The sequence below is a fragment of the Urocitellus parryii genome, chromosome 12 (genome assembly GCF_045843805.1).
Source record: "Urocitellus parryii isolate mUroPar1 chromosome 12, mUroPar1.hap1, whole genome shotgun sequence".
NCBI lineage: Eukaryota > Metazoa > Chordata > Mammalia > Rodentia > Sciuridae > Urocitellus > Urocitellus parryii.
In genome coordinates, this window is record NC_135542.1 from 69,015,917 (window position 1) to 69,042,138 (window position 26,222).

General features: G+C 40.7%; 2 protein-coding genes across 3 annotated transcripts in view; both read left to right on the plus strand.

The window, feature by feature from the left end:
• Positions 1-885: 885 nt before the first annotated feature.
• Epcam (epithelial cell adhesion molecule) lies at positions 886-13,269 on the plus strand. The gene is made up of 9 exons (XM_026385761.2): positions 886-961; positions 3,849-3,956; positions 4,478-4,718; positions 5,762-5,827; positions 7,075-7,138; positions 7,487-7,588; positions 8,594-8,794; positions 11,518-11,562; positions 13,228-13,269. The coding sequence occupies exons 1-9, from the start codon at positions 886-888 to the stop codon at positions 13,267-13,269; spliced, it is 945 nt and encodes a 314-aa protein (XP_026241546.2).
• Positions 13,270-19,890: 6,621 nt separating this feature from the next.
• The window catches only part of Msh2 (mutS homolog 2), a 66,503-nt gene continuing 60,171 nt past the window's right edge, over positions 19,891-26,222 (plus strand). For both annotated transcript variants that reach the window (XM_026385753.2, XM_026385754.2), the window contains exon 1: positions 19,891-20,187. In XM_026385753.2, coding sequence (XP_026241538.2) covers positions 19,977-20,187 — 211 coding nt within the window. In that variant the 5' untranslated portion in view covers positions 19,891-19,976. The remainder of the gene's footprint in view (positions 20,188-26,222) is intronic.

A 26,222-nucleotide genomic window follows, 5' to 3' on the forward strand; every position in this document is an offset into this window, starting at 1 on the left:
CTCGGCGATGATAAGAATCTAAGCAGCTCAGTGAGACCCTGTCTCTAAAGAAAATACAAAATAGGGCCGGGGATGTGGCTCAGTGGTGGAATGCCCCAGAGCTCAATCCTGGTAATAAACAAACAAACAAACTGAAGCAAATTTAATTTCCCAGCATTTGCCTCCAAGGGAAAACCTTTTCATCAAGATCCCAAAATGTTTATATGAAAAAGGATTATTGATAATTTTAAAGAACACACGAATCTGTCATCGTCAGGGAGCCAGGGAAACTCTGTCTTGTTTCGAAAAAAGTATAATAAACTGCCCGGTAAAGCTCAAAGGTCATCTTTTTTATTGTGCTCCGGGTGGTTCCCGGTTCTTAGTTTCTCTGCCACTCTCCCCGCCCCCGCGTCCCCCCACCCACCCCCTTTCCCGTGTACACTTTGGTAGCGTTCCTTCGGAGGAAAGGAAGCCTCAGTATTTTCAAACCTACTCTGGAGCCACCAAGAGTCCTATCTTCTTTCCCAGGGAGCAAGCACCTGGCAGCCACACGCGAGCGCGCACCTGGAGTGGGGGCGCCCCCCCCGCCCCACGGCCGCGGTGGGGATGGGGGATGGGAGCCTGTCCCTTGCCCCGCCCCCCAGGAGGTGACTCACTCCCGGCCCCCGCGGGCAGAGTCGAGCGGCCCCGGGAAGGGGCCGAGGGGCGGGGCCGCCAGGTGCCGCAAGTCTGCGCTCCACCCCGCCGCGTCCAGAGCGCTCACTCCTCAGGCGAGTTCGCACCTAAGTCCGGTCCACCGACGCGGATCCGCGCGCCCCAGGCCTCGCGCGCCCGGCTTTCTGAGCCCTAGTCCCTCCACCGAGTCGCGGGACGCCGCCGCACCCCTCTTTTCGACGCGCGCGCAGTATGGCGCGCCCCCAGGTCCTAGCGTTCGGACTCCTGCTCGCAGCGGCGACGGCAGCGGTGGCCGCGGCTCAGAAAGGTGAGATGCGCACCTGGAGCGGAGTTGCGCAGTTGGGCCGAGCCGGGCCGGGCCCGCCGGGACCTGGCGGCTTTCGGCGCCGGAGTCGAGAATAACGAGGAAGGGACCGAGAGCCCACGCTTTGCCGCCTGAAGACCGGACGGCGCGGGCAGCGCGCGGGTCCCGGTCCTCCGCACCGTGGAGGCGGTGAGAAGGCGCCCGCCCACTCGCTGCGGACGGAGGGAGCAGCCGCCCTTTGCACTTGTCTCTAGAGAAAGCAGCCGGGTTGGGGCGAAGGGGCCGGCGGGGATCCGAGTGAGTAGGTTGGATCGCTCCTAAGGCCTCAGTACCTGAACCTCAAGCTGGGGCGCGCCCACCTCCCCGGCCCCAGCCGACTTTGGATTTGAAACCAGTCGGGTCCGGTAGCGGAGCCTTTGTGGCCGCTGCTATTCCGCCCGCCTCCTCCCGAGGCACCTGCAGCGGGCCCCGGATGTGGGCCTCGGGCGGGGACAGGTAACTGAGAGCCGCTATGCACCTGCGCGCGGGAGACGAGCCTTCTGGGACTTGACCACCAAACGTGTTTTCCCTTTTCTAAAAATAATACGAGCATAAACCAAGTTTGTTGTAGGGAACGCAGAAATAAAGATAATTGCACAGGGTAAAAATCCCGTAATCCCACCACCTCGAAAATCCCATAATTAATAATTGGGTATATGTCTATATATCTAAAGGCCCCTCCTTTAGATGTTGCTCTAAACACTGCCCTAAATCTAGACATGTAGGTTTATATCTCCCCACGCCCCTCATAGTATCCAGAGTTTTCCATTTCCTTTAGTCTTTAAAAGCAAGATTTAAATGGTGGGTGAACATTAGGATGGTCAGTATCCAAATGTTAGAATATAGTTTAGTTTGATTCCAGTTCTTCTTGCTCTGAAATAGCTTGGCTGTGGTTGTTTGATTTATCTGTAAGATAGTATCTAGAAGTAGGGAGAATTGGACAAAGCTCTTAAGTAATGTTTTTCTACCTTGAATCTTGAGCTGAATAGTTAATCTTAATTGCAACTTAAATGGGAAAATTAAAACCAATTGGAAACATGGGATATGAAGTGCTGATATAAAAATTATTTTATTTGTCATGTGTTTTAAATGTTTGCACTATCTTAACTAGACAGATAAAAGGATTGGATGGGCTAGATGTAGTATCACAGCACGGAGATCACAAACTGGAGACTGGCCTGGGCAATTTAGTAGATCCTGTCTCAAAATAAAAAGGGAGGATATAGCTTAGTTCTAGAGCATCCGTGGGTTCAAACCCCAATACTGTGCCAAGAGGAAATGGTGGAGGGGCCAATTTGAAGTTAAAATGAACTTTCCAGGTAGTCAAGGATAAAACAATTAAACTGACATCCCTACCTCAATGGGTGCTTAGTATCACTTTGAGAATGGGATACTAGGGTTTGATGTAGTTAGGAAACAAACAAAGATGCACCCACATTCAATCTAAAGTGTAATTTTTCCAAGATAGAAAATGTTCTAGCTGGGCTTGGTGGCACATGTCTATAATTCCAAGGACTCAGGAGGCTGAAGCAGGAGCATCACAAAGCCAATCTTGGCAATTTAGTGAGACCCTGTCTCAAAAAAAAGGAAAAAAAGGAAATGCTCTGAATGTTAAATATGTTTCTATCGAAGCAAGCATCCCTTAAGAAAATGGGGTAGAAGCCAGGTGTGGTGTTGCACACTGTAATCCCAGTGACTCTGGAGGCTGAGGCTGGAAAATCACAAGTTCAAGGCCAGCCTCAGCAATTTAATGAGACCCTTAAATAATTTAGGGAGAATCTGTCTCAAAAAGGGGTAGGGATGTAGTTCAGTGTTAAATTGACCCTGAGTTTAAAAAAAAAAGGCAGTAACTGAAAGGCAGGGATTAACAGGATAGAAGAAGGGACAGAGCTGAAAATAAAAGTATAGCAAAGGCAGAGCTGATAATGACCTTTGGCGAGCTGTTTACCAGCATTGTGTAGCTCAGTGATAGAGTGTATGCTTGGAATCCTGGATTCAATCCCAAGCACTGCAAAAACAAAAATAAAAACAAAAAACAATTGTTTAAAAAATTGAAATGGGGATCCCAGGATGTACTCAGCGTTAGAGGGCTTGCATCGTGTGTGAAAGGCCTTGGGTTCTATCCTTAGTACTACAAAAAAGAAAAGAAAAAATTGAAATGAGATGGAGTACAGATTAGGCTATCTGTGTGTGTGTAATGTATACAAACTGTGTAGCAGGTGCCAGGCAGTTAGGAAGCACTTAAATTATAGCTGAAAAAACATTTAGGACCACTTTTTTTTTTTTTTTTTAAGAGAGTGAGAGAGGAGAGAGAGAGAGAGAATGAGAGAGAGAGAGAGGATTTTTAATATTTATTTTTTAGTTCTCGGCGGACACAACATCTTTTGTTGGTATGTGGTGCTGAGGATCGAACCCGGGCCGCACGCACGCCAGGCGAGCGCCCTACCGCTTGAGCCACATCCCCAGCCCTAGGACCACTTTTTAAGATTTTGTGTCCCTGTCACTTGGGCATTACTGTCGGAACATTTAGCAAGGACATCAGAGTTGATAGTTGGATTGGATGCTGAGGCTGGCTTTGAACTCATGATGCCCCTGCCTCAGCCTCCTGAGCCACGCTGGATCCACATTTTAAATTACATTTGTGGGACTGGGGTTGTGGCTCAGTGGTAGAATGCTCACCTAGCATGTCCAAGACCCTGGGTTCTATTCTCAGCACCACATAAAAATAAATAAGTAAAAGGTATCATGTCCAACCACAACTAAAAAAATAAAATTAAATTTAAAAAATTATATTTGTTTGTATATGTGTGTGTCTGTCTGTATGTATGTAATATTTATTTTTATTTTCTAGAATGTATCTGTGAAAACTATAAGCTCGCTACAGACTGCTATAAGAATGAAAATGATGAATGCCAGTGTACATCCATTGGTACAAAAAATACTGTCATTTGTTCCAAATGTGAGTAAAATACTTTTACTACTGCCTTTAAGCATATCTTTTTTTTTTTTTTTTTTTTGGTCCCAGGTATTGAACTCAGGGGCACTCGGCCACTGAGCCACATCTCTAGCCCTATTTTTGTATTTTATTTAGAGACTGGGTCTCACTGTGTTCTTAGTGCCTTGCCATTGCTGAGGCTGACTTTAAACTCTCAATCCTCCTGTCTCAGCCTCCCAAGCTGCTGGGGTCACAGGTGTGCTCTTTAAGCTTATCTTGATAAGAGGTTTTTTTTTTTTTTTTTTTTTAATTGATATGCTTCAAATTGGAAAGGGTTTTATTGGCTCAAATCTGAATTGTTTTATTTTGTCATAATTATTCTACATCTGAAGCTTCTTATCTTCAGCAAGTAATTAAGTGTGGGAAAATGGAAATATGAAATAATCTTTGGCCTGGGAGTTTAGTGTTAGATTAAAAAGCGTTTTTTTCCCTGGGCATGTAAAACTATAGTTATTTTTCAATTTGACTTTCAACTTTCTTTTCAGTGGCATCCAAATGTTTGGTGATGAAGGCAGAAATGAATTCCTCAAAGTCTGGGAGAAGAGGGAAACCGGAAGGGGCGATCCAGAACAATGACGGGCTGTATGACCCTGACTGTGACGAGAAAGGGCTCTTTAAAGCCAAGCAGTGCAATGGCACTGCCACGTGCTGGTGTGTGAACACTGCTGGGGTCCGAAGAACTGACAAGGACACTGAAATTACCTGCTCCGAACGAGTGAGGACCTTGTAAGTGGAGCTGCCCATATTACTGGTTTTTTGCTTTTCAGATTTATTAAGTTTGTTTTTGTATGTAAATATGATTTCATGGTTTAGAATTCAAAATATAGGAAAGGGTGTATCCCTTTCCATCCCATCCCAGGCCCCCATTTACCCAGTATACCTGCCTAGAACTGTGTCATCAGTTTATTCCATCACCTTCCAAAGAGAATATATGAATTTAATATGTAGACAAATATATATATATACATTTGTGTGTGTGTGTGTGTGTGTGTGTGTACACCAGGGATTGAACTCAGGGGTGCTTAACCACTAAGCCACATCCCCAGCCCTTTTGTTTTTTTATGTAAATGGTAGCATACTAGGCATAATTTTCCTTTCTTATTTTCACTTAACACTGTTCAGTATTTTAATGTTGGAATAGTGTTAAATGTATGTAACTTAAGCTATTTCCATATTTGCTCATTTATTGTGTTGTGAAAGTGAGATAGGAGGGCTGAGGCTCAGTGGTAGAAAGACCCTGGGTCTAATCCCCAGCACCAAAACAAAGATTGATGGGGAGTGATGGTTGTCTCCAGGATTATTTAATGGAAAGGAACAGAAACACACTCAAGCTGGCTTAAGCTAACAAAACTTTGTTAGAAGGAGCTGGAAACTGGAAAGGTGTCAAGCCCCAAATCCTGACTCTGTAGTTCTTTCTTGTGGAGACGCATGGTCAATTTTCTCTGGTTCTTTCAGTTCCCTTTTGTCTTTTTTTACTTGAGAAGGGCCCAATACAGCTAGCTTAGCCTTCACTTTCATGTGACTTTATATGTTGTAGCCAGAGGCCAGAGGGTCAATATGAGAAAGGGTGTTCCCTCTGGATTGGTTCTGTATGATGGATGTATGAGAATGAGGGAAAAAATTATGAGCATATTTACTTTCTGCAACAATCCTTGTTCTGTTAGCTCTCTTGTAATTCCACTTGAGAATTTTAGCATTTTTTTGTTTATTAGGAAAATAGTATAAAAGATTGAGTTATAGACCATTGTCACTGTCTTTTCACTTTACAGCTGGATCATGATTGAACTGAAACACAAAGCAAGGGAAAAACCTTACAATGTTCAAAGTTTGCAGACGTAAGTGCAATTACACGGATCCTATTTCCTTTCAGAATTGCTTCTCAAATCTTTTTATTCTGCACCATTAGAAAAACTAAATTTAAATGCCTTTTCTTACTTTCTTGAAATAATTTTTTGAAATAGATTTGCAATAATTGTGCCAGTATTTCCTCACCAGTTAACAATATGCCCCATTGTCTGTTAAGTGAATGCACTTTATATCTATCTGTGCATGTACAGGTATTTTTCCTAGAACTATTTGAGAGCAAGTTGTAGGTGTCATGTCCCTTTCCCCTACTTGAATGTATTGTTTCTTAAGGGAAAAAAAAAAGGCGTTGTCATATATAACCACTGTATGATGATTAAAGTTAGGAAATTAACTGTAATCCCATATCATGCCAGTTTTCCCATTGATGTTCTTTGTAGCAAACTCCTCCACCTCATTACTGGGATTGAATCCCAGGGTGCTTTACCACTGAGTCATATTCCCAGTTTCTTTTATTTTTAAAAATTTTTTGAGACAAGGTCTTAGTAAGTTACTGGGGCTGGCCTTGAACTTGGAATCCTCCTGCCTTAACCTACCTGGTAACTGGGATTACAGGTGCCGCCACACTGGGCAGGGTTTACATTTTTGATATGAAAACTATACAAGTGATCTTGTGTCCTTTACAGTACTCACTTCAGAAGGTCCATAATGTTACCTAGTCCCTTCACTGGTAATGTTAATTGCTTAAAGTGATGTCTACCAGGTTTCTCCACTGGTAGAGTTAACATTTTCCCCTTTGTAATTAATAAACTGGGCAGATTCTTGGATACTGTGTGAATGTTTTCTTTTTCTATTCAGACTGGCTCTCAACAGTTTTGGTAACAATGAATGATGCAGCCTGAACCAATTATTATTATTATTACTTGCAAAGTATCATGAAATTTTTAGCACTTCGGGGCACAGTGGCTTGGGGCTGTAATCTCAGCGATTCAGGCAGCTCAGGCGGCTGAAAAATGAAGATCAGAAGTATGAGGCCTGCCTGGGCAACTTAGCAAGACCATGTCTCAAGAAATAAAAAGGATTAGAAATATATGTAACTCAATGGTAGAGCATCCCTGGATTCAATCCAGTAATAACCAAAATAATAATACCAAGAGTAAAAATAATAAAAATTTTGAAATGATGACTGTAGACTTCAAGCCATCTGCTTGGTTAGAAAGCACAGCTCCTTCTTCTTGCACAAAAGTTTTTAAAAACACAAATTTTTAATTATTTACAGTGCAATTCAAGAAATGATGACCACTCGGTATCTACTGGATCCAAAATTTATCACAAATATTCTGGTATGATTTTTTTTTCTGATAAATGAGATTTAACAGAAAGTTGGTGGGACATAAGGGCAGATGGTGTAGTAGTGGTAAACGCATTTGCGTAGCAACGTAAGTCCTGGATACTTAATGTGAAATTTCTGTTGATATTTACCTTCCGTAGCCTTTGAAAACCCAAGTTTTGCTGTCTTATTCCCTTGGATAATTTTTTCAATTATTAGTGATAAATTTACCTAGTAATGGAAAAGAATATTTCTGCATGTAGATTACAGAAAACCAAACACTGAATATTCTATTGAATGTTGATATTTTCATATGCTTTTGATTACACTAATAATCTGTATTTTCTACTGTTTCCCTCAGTATGAGAATAATGTTATCACTATTGATCTGGTGCAAAATTCTTCTCAGAAAACTCAAAATGATGTGGACATAGCTGATGTGGCTTATTATTTTGAAAAAGATGTAAGTATAAACTTTATTCATGTGTTCAGAAATATAATGTGTGGGGCTGGGGTTGTGGCTCAATGGTAGAGCATTTGCCTCACACGTGTGGGGTACTGGGTTCGATCCTCAGCACCACATAAAAAATATAAAAATAAAGATATTGTTTCTGTCTACAACTAAAAAATAATATTCTTAAAAAAGAAAGAAAATGCTTATTAAAAAAAAGAAATATAATGTGTATCATGCTTCAGTGGAGTCAAGATCTTTTATTACCTTTTTCTCCACATGTAGTTCAACCTTCTCTCTGATTCTTAGAATGAAGTTTGTTTTCCTTGTCATTCATATATTCCTTTCTTACTTGTTTGTATATTTGTATGTCTATCAAATTTTTCTGCCTAGATTATTTCATCTTCTTCCTCCTCTTCCTCTTTTTTTTTTTTTTTTTGTTATAGTGCTGAGATCAAACCCAAGTCCTTGAGCATGCCAGGAAAACAGTCGACCACTGAGCATACCTGCTAGCCCTCTTCTCTCTCATACTTATTATTACCTCCCTAGTAGTTACTTTGGGTGTATATTCTCCCCTATTCAACTAATAATTTACATGGGCCAGAGTTTACATTTCTAAAAAAGCTATGTTAGTTGGTGTGATTGAAATGTTTTATTTACAAAAAGTTTTGTTTAAACTTTTATGATAATGAGATATTTCTGTTGAATCTGAGATTTTTTTTTTTTTAAATCCAGACTTGAGTGGGGTACAGAGATAGAAGGACAAATACATGAAATAAGATTGGTTATATGTTGATATTTTTTAATTTGGGTGTTAGCTTCATTATATGAATCTGATTTATATGTGTTTGAAATTTTCCTGTAATTTTTCAAAGATTTCAGTGGGTCAGATCATTGTTACTGAAACCATAAAGATTTTGGCAGCAGTTCTTTGGTACACAATTGGCATGTAATTTAATTATAAGTGGCTGAAATTGGTTTGCTTAGATGTTTTCGTTTTTCTCCTTTTTGTTATAGGTGAAAGGGGAATCCTTGTTCCGTACATCAAAAATAGACCTGAGAGTAGATGGGGAACAACTAGAACTGGATCCTGGTCAAACTTTAATTTATTATGTTGATGAAAAGGCCCCTGAATTTTCAATGCAGGGCCTAAAAGCTGGTATTATAGCTGTCATTGTGGTTGTGACAATAGCAGTTATTGCTGGTATTGTTGTCCTGGTAAGTACAGAATAAGTAAAAAATTTCATTTAAGGATATAGCTTTTTTTTTTTTTTTTTTTTTTTTTTTAATACTGGGGATTGAACCCAGGGGCACTTAACCACATCCCTAGCCCTTTATTTTTGCATTTTATTTAAAGTCCGGGTCTAACTGAGTTGCTTAGGGTCGCACTAAGTTGCTAAAGCTAGCTTTGAACTTGTAGTCCTCCTGCCTCAGCCTCCTGAGCTGCTGGTATTATTACAGGTGTGCATCGCTGTGCCCAGCAAGGATATATTCTTTTACTTACTTTTTTTGCTCCCAATATTGGGGATTAAACTCAGGACCACATGTATATGTTTAAGAATATATTCCTTTCTTTTTTTTTTTTCTAAGTACTAGAGATTGAACCCAGGGGTATTTTACCACTAAGTTGCTTAGGGTGTTGCTGAGTTGCTGAGTCTGGCCTTGAACTTCTGATCCTCCTGCCTCAACCTCCCAAATTGCTGGGATTACAGATGTGCACCATGTCATGGGTTTTCAAATATATTCTTAAAAGTTAAAGCTGAGGGTGTAGTTCATTAGGAGAGTGCTTGCCTTGCATCCATGGAACACAGGGTTTGATCTCCAGCATGGCAATAAAAGGGAAAAAAAGTTAATTAAAATAACTGCAGGGCTGGGGTTGTGGCTCAGTGATGGAGCACTTGCCTTGCGAGGCACTGGGTTCAATCCTCAGTACCACATAAAAATAAATAAATAAAGATATTGTGTCCACCTACAACTAAAAAAAAATATTTAAAAAAATAAAACAAAAAAATCTGCTGACTGGCCATAGTGCACACACCCATAATCCTAGCGTCTTGGAAGACTAAGGCAAGAGGATTGAGAGTTCAAAGCCAGCCTCAGCAATTTAGTGAGGTTTAAAGCAACTTAGCAAGACCCTGTCTCAAAATAAAAAAGGGGATAGGGATGTGGCTCAGTGTTTAGATGCTCCTGGGTTTGATTCCCTGTTCAACAAACAAGTACCACATTCGTGTTCTAAAACATATTAAATAAAGCAAAATTTTTATCCACCCCCGCTAATTTTATAATTCTGTAGTGAATGAATGTCAAGCAGGGCGGTTCATCAGTAAATTTCATCAACACAACAGAATTCAGAAATAGATTTGAGGATATGTAGGAACCTATATATTTAAATTTTTGAAAAAATTTTTTTCAGTTATAGATAGATACAATACTTTTGTTTTATTTATTTATTTTTATGTGGTGCTGAGGATTGAACCCACTGCCTCTCACATGCTAGGCAAGTGCTCTACCACTGAGCCACAACCGTAGCCCTGTATTTTTAATTCAGTAGAGTAACCCTGCTCCATGTCAATAAAACAAACGTTGAATTCCTATTTCACCCCACCAGGGCACAGGCCATGCCCAACTGTGTGTGACAAGTGTATGCAGAGCCTAGTAATGTAAAAGGAATGGGCAGAAAGATAAATTTCAAGAAAATTTAACTTAGAAAATGTTTCTATAACTTTGTGATAAGGAAAACCATCTAAGGCAAGAAATCTAAAATCCATAAAAGACTATATAAGTTAAACTTTATTTATTTATTTATTTATTTATTTGGTACCAGGAGTGTTAACTACTGAGTTAACCACATCACCATCCTTATTTTTTGAGATAGGGTTTTTTAAGGTGCTTTGGACCTTGATAAGTTACTGAGGCTGGCTTTAAACTTGCCATCCTCTTGTCTCAGCCTCCTGATCTGCTAGGATTATAGGCGTATGCCACTGAACCTGGCTGAGCTGGAACTTTTGATCTTCCTGCCTCAGAATATCCTGAATATCTGGAATTCCAAGCATGTGTCAGCATGATTGACTCAAAATTAAATGTTTGTGACGTTTTATATGTCAAAAAATATTATAAAGTAAAAAGTGTGAAGCTGGGCCCCATGGTCACACCTATAATCCCAGGTACTTGGGAGGCTGAGGTTCCAGACTAGCCTGGGTAATGTAATGAGTTTCTATATTAAAAAAAAAATCAATGATAGACTGGGAAAAATATTTATGATTATTAAAAAATTGATATTATGCATAGTATGCAAAGAGATCCTACAAATTGATGAGGAAAAAAAGGGATGGCAACTGGTATGGATAGACAATTTATCCATAAATAAATTGTTGGCAAAGCCAACATGAAAGATTCATAGAAATCTATTCGTCCTGTAGAAATGAAATTACAAGTTGCAAAAAGGAAGCACAAAGTTTGTCTTGCAGTGCTGTTTGTAAGGCTGAATCTGGAAAATAACCTGAGAGTATATTAGCAGGAAGATGCATGAGTAAATAGCAGTATTCCATGCTATGTTCTGTTGTCAATGAGTTCAGTCTAGCTCTTTTGATCTGGAAGATCAAAAAATCTGTTCCAAGATGGAATTGATATAACAGCCCATATTTAGACCCTCAAACTTACATATATGTGTTTGTTTTAATATGGAAAAAGAAGAATGTACATCACACTCTTGAATTGCACTAAAAGATGATTCACTGTTTTCTCGATATATTTTTTGGTTCGTTTCAATGGTTGTGGTGCACTTTTTTTAGGTTAGTAGTCAATTTTTCACTTAAGAAACATGTTAATAGAGTTTGAAATTGTCGAGATGGGATTATGGTACATTAAAAGCACATACATCAATCTAGACTTTAATGTTTGAGTAGCAATACTAAAGTAGTAATCATTTATCTCCCTTTCAGGTTATTTCCAGAAGGAAGAAAACAACAAAGTATGAGAAGGCTGAGGTAAATGGACTGTCTATGTAATTTTAAAAAAACCCTGTTTAGTCTCTCATTCCTTAGTAGTAATTGTTCTTTCCTAGATACAGATGGATCTCATTTATACTGAAGGTCCTTAGGATCTTAGGGACAATCCTTAGGGTCTGAGAATGAACTCTTACGTCTTAATGTATGAGTTTCATGGCAGACCCCCTTATATTGAATTCTGCTTCACTAGTGTCAACATTTAAAGGAATCTTTTAGAGCCATATTCTAGTGGAGTCATATTAGAAAAGCTCCTTGTGGTTAATGATCTGATTTATTGTGTCTGTATCAATAGGTAATAATAATTTAAGATGAATTTAATTTATCATAGTAAATCTATTACATACTAACTAGTTGTCCACACCAGGGTGAAGTCAGTATCAGATTGTTAGTGTGTTGCAGTCACTTGGAATTGGATGTGAACACATTTGTCCTTGAATTCTATCAATAACATTTTCTGCATATTCACCAATTTTTGTATATTTGCATATTTATTTGTAGTTGTATAGGTGCCACTTACTAATATTTTATAAAATAACAAAAACAAATGTAAAAGAATATTGAAAAAAATCTTAATAAAACCAGAAAGTTCTAACATTTTCTTCCTGTTCTATAATAGATCATCTGGCTTATCTAATTGGCGATCATAGGCCCAGGGGACTGTCCCTCAACTGAATATTGACAGGCAAAATGATATAATATATAATTAAGAGCAATATAGACCTGGGTTTGGCCACTTACTAACTAGACAGTACAACTTCTTTAAACCTCCATGCTTTCTTATCTGAAAAATGGAAATAATAGTACAGACCTGCTATCATTGTTGTTTCAGTTCTACCCCTAATTAATAGTGAGATCTGGGACAGGTCACCTAATTCTGAACTCCAGTTTCCTGCTAGGCACGGTGGCTCTTGCCTGTAATCCCAGCAATTTGGGAGGCTGAGGCAGGATGATTACAAATTTGAGGCCAGCCTCAGCAATTTAATGACACCTTGACACACACACAAAAAAGGAAGGGGCTAGGAACATAGTTCAGTGGTAAAGTGCCCTGGGTTCAGTCCCCAGTACTGCTCTCCCAAAAAAGAACTTCAATTTTCCTCACTTATAAAATGAAAGATCAATAATAGAAAATGATGCTGAGTACAGTGGCACATGCCTGTAATCCCAGTGGTTTTGGAGGCTGAGGCAGAAGGATCTCCATTTCAAAGCCAGCCTCAGCAACAGCAAGGAACTAAGCAATTTAGTGAGATCCTGTCTCTAAATAAAAATAGAAAAAAGGGCTGGGGATGTGACTCAGTGGTCGAGTGCCCTGAGTTCAATCCCTGATACCCCCATCCCACTCCTACCCCCTGCAAAAAAATAATATGATTTGATTCTTCTTTGGTATAAAAATAGCATGCATTTAGTAAAAATCTTGTCTATTCTTAAAGGTCTAGTTTATTCTTTTCCTAGTTAACATTGGCCATTTTGATTCGAATAACAGCTTGGATAATGCCTATAATATGTTTCCTTGTAATATAACTTTCTCTTTTTTATTTACATAAATGAGTCATTCATTTAAAAACCTAAATGAATAGGTTTTTGAAAAACTATTTTACAATGAACAAAATTATTTTAAAATTTCTGTACTTTCCCCCTCTGTTTCAGATAAAGGAGATGGGTGAGATGCATAGAGAACTCAGTACATAACTACTGTAATGTGAAGATTAACCACAAGAAAGGAAGTTATCAAAAGAACTCAGATTACGAACATATGAAGATGGAAAAAAAAGGAAGACCTTTGAGGGTTACTGTTTTGTTGGTTAACATATATTTGTAAAAATTAGCTTGTATTCACAATATAAGCAACTTGAAATTGGCATTATCAATCTTAAAATTTGACCAGTGTCTTACATGTACAAATCTAATAATATAAAACCAGGTACTTTGGCTGAATAGGTAAAATTATTTATGCTTAATATTGAAGAGTGTGCATTAAATATGCTTCCACAGTAGTGTTTGAATGATTTGTGATTGAAACTGCCTTTCTATTTACTTTGACACTTGTACATAAACTTTTTTTATGAATAAAACATTTTGAATTTCCTAACTTTGTTTGAATCAAATTTTCTAGCATTTACCTCTGATAAATAATTGCTGAGGATGTAGCTCAGTGGCAAAGTACATGCTTAGCATGCTCAAGGCCCTGGGTTCAATCCCCAGCACCAGTAACTAAAACAAAACAAAAATGCTCTGAGTGCTAATTACAAGTTAGAATTCTGCATAAATATTTACATGTGTAATATATAACACATGACAATATAGAACTTTTACATAGAAAAATAATTTTATTCAGAATGAATCTTAATGTTCTGTTTTTTGGTCTTGTGTGTTGAGGAAGAATTGATGGAGAATATTGTAAATTATTACTATGGTTGAGTTAGAGCAGCACTCAGTACACGCTGTATCAATCTATCTATTTTTTTTTTTTTTTTCTGGTACCAGGGAGTGCCATATTCCTAGCCCTTTTTATTTTTTGAAATAGGAGGTCACTAAATTGCTTAGGGCCTTGCTAAATTGCTGAGGTTAGCTTTGAACTTTTGATCCTCCTGCCTCAGTCTCTGAGCTGCTGGTGTTACAGGCATGTGCCTCCGCTGCTTGGCCCCATTATCAATATCTTAACATAATAATAAACAATTATGGTTCAAATGCGGGCCTTCACATCAGTACTAGGAAAGGATCCTTTCCTTCTGCAGTGCCTCTCTAGTGCCCTCTGCTGACCAAGCTTCAGATCCACTTTCACAGAGCAGGCAAAAAATAAAAAGGGTGAATTTCATTCAGGCTTGCCCAACTACCTGTAATCTAGGGACTCTGGAGGCTGAGGCAGGAGGATGGAAAATTCAAAGCCAGCCTCAGCAAGAGCAAGGTGCTAAGCAACTCATTGAGACCCTTTCTCTAGATAAAATACAAAGTTGGGCTGGGGTTGTAGCTCAGTGGTTGAATGCCTCTGAGTTCAATCCCTCATACTGCCCCCTCCACCCGCAAAAGGGGAAGTTTGAAAGGGGCAATAAATCACTAACTGGCACATTCTTCAACACATTGCTTTCTAGTCTGTCCTATTTCTTCTGAAGATATTCTTACTAAGGTTGACGCTGACTAATTAGCAATGAATATTCTCCAAGGTCTGTCACTGTGCTGAATGTTCACTGATTTCTTCTGGTTATTTTTCTCTTCCATTGACCATATCGATACTGATGTTCCCAGGATTTGTCCTTATTTCTGTCTTTCCTCCTAGAGGACTTCATCCATTCTCTCGACTTAGTTACCATCTGACTATATGATAACAGATGCACAATTCCCATTTCTGTTCATCTTAAATTTTAGACTGTTTCAATGATGTCACATCTTTCTCCATAAACCTATTTCATCTCTCCCTCTTTTTCCCTCCTTTTTTTGACTTAGATGCATGGAGGGTCTCATGCATCTTAGTCAAAGTGCTGTATCACTGAGCTACATCCTCAGCCCCACTTTATTTATTGTTTTCTCAAAATCAGTTAATGCCCACACCATGAACCAAGTCCAAAGTTCCTTTCCTTTTCACCTCCATTCTTCTAGTTGCCAGACCCTGTGATTCTCCCTCAGAAATGTTTTTTTCTAATGTCTTAAACATTTTCACTGATCTCTGCCACCAATTTATTGCATCTCTCCTGAACAATCTAGTGACCAGAAAATTATTTGCCTAAAGTTGTTTTTTCCCCCCAGTTCTGTATATAGAACCTCATGTATGCTAGGCAAGCATTTTATCACTCAGCTATATCCCTAGTCCCTTGCCAGTTATGTTTATAAATTCAGTTTTCCAAGTGAGATGGGGAATTATATGAAACTTAAGTAAGACACAATTATTTAACATAAGAGTTTATCATCAGCAGTTAATACATCTATATGGTTGAATAAACAGATACTGTTAAAACAACCTCTTATACAAAATGATTACAAGCACATATTCAATTCTAATTTGAAGCTGGTCTTCAAGCATGCCAAATCCTCAATGACATTTTGTAGGAAAAAATATCTGGAATCATCAGCTATCTTCTAAGTCTGGTTAAAGGTCATTGTCCTCTGTCAGGGCTAATAGCCTGCTGGACGAATTTTCTAGACTTTATGCCAGTTAAAGTCTTACCAGAAATGGTAATGACTTCCTCAACAGGAACCATAGGTAAAAAACTTAAAAAGTACCACACAACTTTACTGGGCCTGGTGCATGCCTGAAATCCAGCAACTCAGACGCCGAAGTAGGAGGATCCCAAGTTTGAGGTCAGTCTCAGCAAGTTAGCAAGACCCTGTCTCAAAATTAGAAAAACAAGAACTGGGGCACAGTGGTGCATACTCGTAATCCCAGTAGCTTGGGAGGCTGAGACAGGAGGATAACAAGATCAAACCCAGCCTCAGCAAAAAGCAAAGCTCTAAGCAACTCAGTGAGACTCTGTCTCTAAATAAGATACAAAATAGGGTTGGGGATGTGGTTCAGTGGTCAAGTGTCCCTGAGTTCAACCCCCAGTACTGCCCCCCGCCCCAGCAAAAAAAAAAAAAAAAAAAAAAATGGGGATGTTGCTCAGTGGTTAAGGCTCACTGGGTTAAATCTTAGGTACCAAAAACAAACAAGCAAACAAAAACAACTTAGGAGACGGAAACAGGAGGATCACAAGTTCATGTGCAGCCTGGACAACTTAGCAAAACCCTGTTTCAAAAAATACAAAGAGGCTGGAGATATAGGTCAGTTGGGAGAGTGCTTGCCTTGCATGCACAGGACCTGAGTTCAATCCCCAGCAGCATCAAAAAAAAAAAAAAAAAATAGGGAGCCTGGTGCAGTGGCTCTGGAGGCTGAGGCAGGAGGATCATGAATTCAAAGCCAGCCTCAGCAACAGGGATATGTTAAGTAACTCAGTGAAACCTAGGCTCTAAATAAAATACAAAAAGGCTGGGGATGTGTTTCACCGGTTAAGCACCCCTGGTTTTAATCCCTGGTACCAAAAAAAAAAAAAAAAAAAAGGGCTGGGGATGTAGCTCTTTGATAAAACACACCTGGCCTGAGTTCAAACCTCAATACCACAAAACAAAACAACAACCCCCAAATCAGTAGATGTTGATAAAATGTCTGCCACTATACTTATTATTTTCTGTACTGGTGATTGAACTCAGGGGCACTCAACCACTGAGTTGCTAAGCACTTCACCGTTGCTGAGGCTGGTTATGAACTTGTGATCCTCCTGTCTCAGCCTCCTGAGCCGCTGGGATTACAGGTATGTGCCACCATACCTGGTACCAATATTATTAACTGTGAATAAACATACATAAGTATCATCCCTGTCCTTTTCAGGTGTACAGTAAGAAAGGCAAATATATTCCTAAAACAACATGGTAAATATTGTAATAAAATCTATGAATTAAGTGGGACGTTGGAGGAAAATGCAAATAATTACACTTGTGGAAGCTGAGCAGGCTTTCCTAAGATGTCTGAGTTGAGGACAAGAGGAAAATCCAAAGTGGGCAATACAATGGACTGGGGAGGGCGAAGTGTGTGAGGAACTCACAAGGTGCAAAGGAAAGGAAGTTCTTGGGCGCAGATCAGAGTTAGGGAAAGAAGAGGGGAATGTTGTTGCCAAGTTAGCCACGTTGCTGGGAAGGTCACATGCAGTCCAAACTTTCTTCAATTATCCAAAGCATTTGAATTTTAACCTGTAGGCCATTTGTTTCTGAATTGAACTGATTGTCAGGAATACTCAAGAAGCTGATTTATTTTTGTTTTTATACTTAGGGGATAGAATCCAGGGGGCTTTACCCCTGAGTTACATCCCCAGCCCTTTAAAAAATAATAATAATAATTTTTGAGACATTATCTCACTAAGTTTCCCATGCTGGCCTTGAACTTGGGATTTTCTTTCCTACTAGAAATTCTAAACCTCCTAGAATTGCAGGGAGTATAGGCATTCACCATCACTCCTCCAGACCACAGAAACTTTTTTAAAAAGACTGAAAGGCCCTTTCTCCAGACATTACAACTCATTATAGGTGAGTGGGACTCAGATATGTGTTTGAAAAGCTCCTAGGGTGATTTTGCTGCAGAATATTTTGGGGCCCCTTCTTTGGGGGAAGAGTGACCACTTAAGAGTGCGATACCTGTAAGTATGGCCTTAGGCCTTAGCCTGAGCAATTCCATTTTAAAACTCCATTTTAAAATAAACCTTCAGTCTCACTAGGCAAGCCTACAAAGCTCTCCAATATGTCAACAGGTATAGCCTGATAAAAGCAAGTCACTTTTCACAACCCTGGTAAGAGTCAGGATGAAGTCACATGTCATTTGTTGTAACCCTGGTAAGAGTCAAAAGTGTAATATCAGGGCAGAAATCACCAAACCATATGTCCTGACTCTAAATGCAAGATATCACTAAGAAACCTGGTGAGGGCTGGGGATGTGGCTCAAGCTGTAGCGCGCTTGCCTGGCATGCGAGGGTCACTGGGCTCTATCCTCAGCACCACATAAAAACAAAATAAAGATGTTGTGTCCACCGAAAACTAAAAATAAATAAATAAATATTTAAAAATTCTAAAAAAAAAAAAAAAAAAAAAGAAAGAGACCTGGTGATAGGGACCCAAAGGGCGACCAGGAGCTCCCAAAATTTAGTATAAATGATGGAACAAATGAACAGACTCTGGAGCCAGCTGACACTGATGCACACAAGCTTGAGCCTGATGAGGACCTAGACTGACATCCCAACTCTTATCATCTGCCTAATCCTCTGCATTGTCCTCACAACTCTCAAAACTCTACAGCAGCCTCTTGACCCTGGTAAGGACAGCGACATTGTCTTACAACAGTGTCCTCAGCTAGCCACCAACTCCACACCAGGAGAAGCCTCTACGGGTTCCTGACCTGGTTGCTGCAGTCCGAGGGAGTGTGCATCTGCTGGACTTATGATCTAAGACTTAAGACTCTAAACCTAGCACTTAAGCTTAGCATGCAGAGGGAATGTCTGTAATAGGTCTGTCATGATTAAGTGTTTGCAGTGCTTAAAAATTAACTTAGAATTTTTCCCTTTGAATTGATCATGTCTATTGCAGTACCCAGCATTAAGTGTTATTTCTTGATTAAGAACCTATAGAGCGAAAGTGTATTGAGTGATTTTCAATAAAGCATTGAAAAAGGGCATAGCACTTGGACATTCTTTCTCTCTCCCCTTGACTGCAGATGTTACACCTTTGCCTACAGCGACAATACCTTTCTAAGGTATTAAGTCAGCAGAAGGAATACTGACTTCCTCCAGGTCATTGCTTAAGGTTTAAAAATATTTCAACCCCCTCACCTTCTGAATTTTTTCTTGCCCAAACACTTGGCAACATTTAGGTTATCTACTACATTACCTGAAACCATTCATTAGAAGGTAAGCAGAACAAATGTTTTGAGTTTTCTACTTGCTGGTGATCCCAGAACCAAGAACACTATGACATCTTTCAGGCCTTATAAATGTTTTTCCTTTTTTCTCCCCTTCCTTTCCGGGGAAGAGCACTGAACCCAGAACCTCCCACATGCTAAGCATTCTACCACGGAAAGATAGCCCCCAGGCCCAACTTAATTTTGAGGGGGAGTGGCTACTGGGGATTGAACTCAGGGCGCTTAACCACAGACCTTTTTTATTTTTTGAGACACGGCCTAGCTAAATTGCTGAGGCTAGCCTCCAATTTTGTGATCCTGATCCTCCTGCTTTAGCCTCTAGAGGCACAGGGATTAAGGGCGTGAGCCACCATGCCCCGCTAAATCAATGTTTTCCAATGAATTCAACGGATGGGACAATGGAAAAAAAAATCTGGCTAACAGGGAGCAGTAAAAAGGCTGTGGAGTATAAACCTGAAATATTGACGTTGGCAGTTTGCTTAGAAAGGAAAAGGGAGAAAGTCCCGGGAACAAGTTTAAGAAACATACTGAGAGAAGGAAGACTAGGTTTTGTTTTCAAGCTTCTTAGTGATTTTATTACCAAGCTTCAAGGCACAAAATAAACTCAATAGCTTCCCATCTGGTCACCGCCTACCCCAGCTGCCCGCCCACCTGGGCTGCTAGGGGCGCACCCAGGAAAACCCGGAGAACTGTTCTATTTTAAGGATTCGCGTCCGAGGGTCTGCGGGTGACCCCGCAGGCATGCGCAGTAAGCAGAGTCCTCAGCGTGCGCGGGAAGCTGGACGGCGTCCGTTTATGATTGGCTACCGCGGCGGACTCCCACCCACCGAGGTGCAACACTGGATGCTGATTGGACGCGGCCTCAGAGGCCGGACGCCGCCGGGGGGCGAGGGAGGGGAGGCGGGAAACATCCTGGTGGGTGCTGGGTCGTGCTGCTGCCTCCGTTCGCCTGTAGATAGGTTCCGAAATGGCGGTGCAACCGAAGGAAACGCTGCAGTTGGAAAGCGCGGCCGAGGTCGGCTTCGTGCGCTTCTTCCAGAGCATGCCGGAGAAGCCGACCACCACCGTACGCCTCTTCGACCGGGGCGACTTCTACACGGCTCACGGCGAGGACGCGCTGCTGGCTGCCCGAGAGGTGTTCAAGACCCAGGGGGTGATCAAGTACTTGGGTCCTGCAGGTGAGACTGGGCGGCGCGGGTTCGAGAGGACCGGGCTCCCGGGGCCTGTGGGCGGCTCCCGTGCCCCGTCGGGAAGTGGGCGGCGGGCAGCTTTCCTGCGCCGAGCTCCGGGGGTGCGAACGTTGCTTCCCCCAAAGGGAATTCCGCTTTCTCCGGTGCCTGCACCGCCAGGGAGGCGCGGCCGCGCACCTGGGCTCCCAGCGAACCCTCCTGGAATGTTTCTGGAGCCAGGTGCTCGGTTGCATCTTCCCGCAGTCTCGCGTCGGCGGGATGGATGTCTGTAACTGCAGCCAGCAGCCCAGGAATGCGACTTACAATGGTGGAGGTGTTGATAACACTTCATTGTGTTGCCCACTTCATTTTGCTCACAACGACACGCCATTTTTATCGTTAGTCCCGCTCGGGGACCTGTAATGGACCGCTTCAGGTGAGGGGAAGTGTGGAGAAGCGGTCACCACTGCGAGCTCGTGCTGGAGTCGGGCTCCTTGGATCTGGTTGAGGCGCTCTCGCTTTATTTATGGCTGTGTGATCTTGAGGTGGTCCTGGAAGCTGTGTGCTTCAGTTCAGGATTCAGTTCTCTCTCTCTCTCTCTCCTCCCTCCCTCCCTCCCCCCCCCCTCTCTCTCTCTCTCTCTCTCTCTCTCTCTCTCTCTCTCTCTCTCTCTGTCACCTGGCCTTACCTGTGCAGCATCATTTCTTCCTGAAGGGCTACAAACTTTTCACTGTGTGTGGCTGGAAGTTCTAGATGGTTAATCTTTTCTCCCTTGTTTCTTTGCTATTTCTTGGAGTTATGATAACGGAAAGAACATTCTGGGAGAATTAAGGAGTTCTGTGCTGATCCTTATGCTGCTACGTGGAAATGGGATGTGGCTGGAAAATGTTTTATTCATTAGATAGCAATTTGTTGTCAGGGTTATGGACGCTAGGTGAAAAGACCGTCTTCGCTCTCACAGAGCTCCCTTGAGCGGCCAGAGAGGCAGAAATAATCGCAGTTCAAAGTGAAGCTAAGATGGAAGTGGAGGTGAAGCCCATAACATGTTGGTCAGCAGACATAGAAGCAGGATCACCAAAGACTGGAGACACCAGAAGAGGCATTACCCAAGATGCCAAATTTCACTTTAGACTTGGTTGACTGGGAGTTTGCTGGGGAAGAGGGCCCTGAAACGTTGATTGGTATTACTGGTGTAGGAAATTATGGGTGCAGGTAGATGGGATCAAGATCATGGACTGGGGATGTGCCTCAGTGGTGGAGCTGTTGCTTGGCAAGTTTAAGGCCCTGAGTTTGATTCCCAGCACGGGCCGGGGTGGGGGGGGGGGATCACAAAAAGCTTTTTCTTTTTCGTGTGTGTGTGTGTGTGTGTGTGTGTGTTGCTGAGAATGGAATCCAGGGCCTCTTGCATGCTAAGTAGGTGCTCTAACAGTGAACTATATCCCCAGTCCATGAAAGGGTTTTTTATGTTGTAGGCAATGAGAGATCTGAAGACTTAATACCCAGTAGAGTGTTGGATCTCTTTGGCTATAGTTTGGAGGATGGGTCAGAAGGGGGCAAGTGTAGAAGCATACAAGGAGTTAAAAGACCACCCAGGAATAGTTTATGGGTTGCTTCATAATTAATTAATGATGGTCTAAATTGCTTTTTAATTTTAAATTAGCTATGTTGGAGTTAGAGTAGTTTTTAGCATTTGATGTAAAAAGTCTCTCTCTTTTTTAGAACAGGGGATTGAACCTAAGGGGTGCTTACCTATAGAGTCATGTCCCTGGCCTTTTTTATTTTTAATTTCCGTTTATCTATCTATCTATTTATTTATTGGTACTGGGGATTGAACTCTGGGGCACTAGAACACTGAGCCATATTCCCAGCCCTTTTTTGTATTTTATTTAGATACAGGGTCTCACAAAGTTGCTTAAGACCTCACTAAGTTGCTGAGGCTGGCTTTGAATTTGCAATCTTCCTACTTCAGCCTCTCAAGTTGCTGGCATTATAGGCATGCTGTACCACGCCTAGCTGATGTGAAAAGTTCTAAACTTACTCCTATAATTTGGATCACTGATTTTTCTAAATACCTATTCTAATGCTTGGCTTTTTATTTTTTTTTTTCTCCCTTCTCTTTACTGGGGATTGAGCTCCGGGCACTTTTCCACTGAGCCAAATTTCTAGCCCTTTTTATATTTTATTTTGAGACAAGGTCTTACTAAATTGCTGAGGCTGGCCTTGAACTTGGAATCCTCCTGCCTCAGCCTCCCAAGTGCCTGGGATTACAGGCGTGGTTTTTCTGATTTACATTATGAAAGGAATTATGGGTGCTGAGTATTACATCTGTTTATTGGGAAGAAAATGTAGTATGAACATTCAGAAATCTTATTTTGAAGCATAGATTTTTTTTTTTAACAAAATGCTTTTATTTTGTTGCCCTTGAAGATTAAAATGTTTTTTTTTTTTTTTTTTTTTTTTTTTTTTTGCTGGGATATAGCTAGGTGGCAACAGTGCTTGCCTGGTATGCCTAAGGCCCTCAGTTTAGTCCCCAGTGCTGCCAAAAACCAACCAAACAAAAAACAGTGTTTTGCAGGGATGTTTTCTTAGACTAACCTAGATGGTCCCTTCATCTTAATCATGTTGAGAATATGGCAGGAGGTGAATTTAACTTTCCAAAGAGGTCAGCAAAGAAGTGTGTGTTATTCTCAAGGATCTCTTTCTTACATTAGAGACTAAATTCTGCAGGCATATTTAAATATTGTTCTAGTCTTTATTTGGGCAGTATAATAAGAATTATAAAATGATTTGGAACTTTATTACTAGAAGTTGACAAAAGTAATTGAAAAAGGGAGGAAGTCCAGCCCAAAAAAGTCCATTGTTTCCCAAAGCTGGTAAATTGTCCGAAGTGAAATGTAAGGTTGGAATATTATTCAGGCTTAAAAATGAAGACCCTAGCTAGGTGCGGTGGTGCACAACTGTAATCCCATTGGCTTGTATGGGGCAGAGGCAGGAGGATCAGAGTTTAAAGCCAGCCTCAGCAATTTAGCAGGTGTGCTAAGCAACTCAGACCCTGTCTCTAAATAAAATACAAAAATAGGGCTGGGGGTGTGGCTCGTTGATCAAGTGCCCCTGAGTTCAATCCCCAGTACCAAAAAAAGAAAAAGAAGACCCTGAATTTTTTGACATGTATGAAACTTAAGTACATTATGCTAAGTGAAATAAGCCAGGCACAGAAAAAAAATACTGCATGATCTCATTTACATATGGACTCTCAAAACAGTCAACTACATAGAAACAGTGGAATGATGATTACCAGGAGCAGAAAGGAAATGGGGAGTCAGAGGGTACAGAGTTGTAGTTATACAGAATTAACAACTAGAGATCTAATTTGCTATCTCTAGTGATCCTAGAGGACTATAGTTAATGTTGTATCTTGCAGATTTACCAAGAGAGTAGATTTTAGGTGCTTTCCCCACAAAAGTAACTGTGAATTAATGGTTGTGTTAGTTTGCTTGACTATAATAATAATTTCACTATGCATATGTATGTTAAAATGTGTTGAGACACCTGTTTGTAGTCCCTGTAATCCCAGCTACTCCAAATTCAAGGCCATCCTGGACAACTCAGTCTCAATATACAAAAGGGCCAGAGATATAATTCAGTTTTAAAGTACCCCCTGAGTTCAGTCCCCAGTACCACGAAACAATGTGTTGTATACAGTTTAAGATAATGAACAGAAGGAAATAGTTCTTTAAATTATTGCACTGAATACTTAAAATCCATCCGTATCTGTCCTACCAGGAGATTGACTTCCCATATTATTTTTGCAACCCTTAATGCATCTAAATTTTCTGCCCCAAAGTCTTCATACTACTTTGTTCTCTCTGTTCTCCCTCCTTTGACTCATAACAATTGTTCCTCTTTTTTTTTTTTCTAAACTTTTCTGCTGTTTATTCTTAGTTCCATTCCATGGAAAACAATTTTCTGTTTGTTTCTGGTCTCCTCATCTGCCCAAACCTAAAATCCAATACTCTTTTGAGAAATCTTATTCAGATTTGTATACAAACCAGAGCATTGGTATCACTTGGGTGTTTGTTAGAGTTTTGGAATATGAGGCCCCACTCCAGACTTGCCAAATTGGAATTTTCATTTGAGGATATCCTCAGTGATTTCTATACATCCCACTTTTTGAGGAGCCTTTTAGAGTAGAATGATTTCCTGGTTGAGGCTGTACTTCCAGTTTTGACAAATCTTAGACCTGTCATTCCTCCTTATTTTTTTTTAATGCATTTTTCTTTTGTTGCCCAGGCTGACCTGTAACTCAAGATCTTCCTGCCTCAATTCTAGAGTAGCTGGAATTACAGGTGCATGCCAAAACATCCAGCTCTTTTCCCTATTTTCTCTTTCAAATGGTACTGAGGATTGAACCTAGGGCCTGGCTATGTAAGTGTTTTTTCACTAAGTCATGTCCCCAGCCTCATAGTAAATTTTAGAATATTTTCATCTCTTTAAAAGAAACCCATACCCTTTGTTAGTTAGTCCCTGTTTCCCCCCAAAATCTTTCCAGCCCTAAGCAGCCAGTATTTACTTGGCATGTAAATGGAATCATATAGTATGTGGTATTTTGTTTCAAGGTTCATACATGTTATAATTATATTTCATTCCTTGTGTGTGAGGGTACTGGGGATTGCACTCAGGGACTCTCTATCACTGAACTACATATACCCCCAGCCCTTTTTTATTTTTTACTTTGAGACAGGGTCTTGTTAAGTTGTTCCAGCTGGTCTTGAACTTGGGATCCTCCTGTCTTAGACTCTGGAGTAGCAAACATGTGCCAGCACACCTTATGGATTTTTTAAAAATGATTTTTTGTCACAAGCACAAGAAAACTTAGATGGAGTTCAACTAGTTGGATTAATGGAACAATCAGTCAGTCTGGTTTGCCTGGGACTGATGGGTTCCTGAAACAGGACTTTTCAGTAGTGAAGTTGGGGAAGGCTTGGGCAAATTCAAATGAGTTGTTACCTTCTGTGCTATGCAAAAGTGGGAAATAATTTAAATGGGGCCTGCCATTGCACGCTGAGGTTCTGATGCATAGTGAATGCTGGTTAGGATATTTAAATCTGCTGCAGCCTAGATAGGCCTCTGAGAATTTGAGTATTGGTTTTGCTGAATGATAATCTAGAAAAGATATTTGTAATTTTCATGCAACTTGCTTTCTAAATGCAAACTACGGAAACAGCAGATCTGTTCAATTCCAAGAAAATGTGGGTTTGTTGAACTTACTGAGATGAAAACTGAGGCCTGAAAAGTGCTTTGATAAGAATTTGAATTAGTTGATTGTTATTTTTTAAATTGGGAGATTTCATGAAAAAAATTCATATTGTAAGAGTCTTTTGAAAAATCTGGGGCTGGGGTATGGTTAAGTGGTAGAGTGCTTGCCTAGTGTGCTTAAGGCCCAGGGCCCAGCACTGCAAAACAAAAATAAAAATCCGCCAAGTTGGAAACTTTGGACAGAAATATTCCTGTACTTCAGCAGTAAAATGGTACTGAATAGCTAGCTGTTCCCTCTGACCTAAAGAGTCCAGAGTCTTCCTTTATCACCTTTTTGTTACAGGTCCCATGTTACTTAGGTCTTTGTTGAAGCTATATGCCACCTATCAGATCTGTTATCTTGGATCTCTGTTGCTCATTTGTTATCTGCCTGGTCTGTAGATATTGCAGTTTGGATTAGATTATAAGAAATGTTTTAAGGGACCAACCTAGAGATTTGAGATTTGAGTGAATTTTAGGATGTCTGTTGGCAGTAGGGATTTCTGTCTGGTATGTAAAATTAATTACCTGATTGGGGCCTAAGCTATGTCCCAAATTTTGAGTACAAATCTTTTCCTTTCCTTTTCTTTTTTTCGGGTCCTCATTCTTTCTCCCTCTCACTAGAGATTGAACTCAAGGAAACTCAACCATTCTATTCCCTGCCACAGTCTGTCTGGATTGCATACAGCTTTACTAGATTCTAAGGCTGATTTTGAACTTGTAGCCCTCCTTTTTCAGCCTCCGGAGCC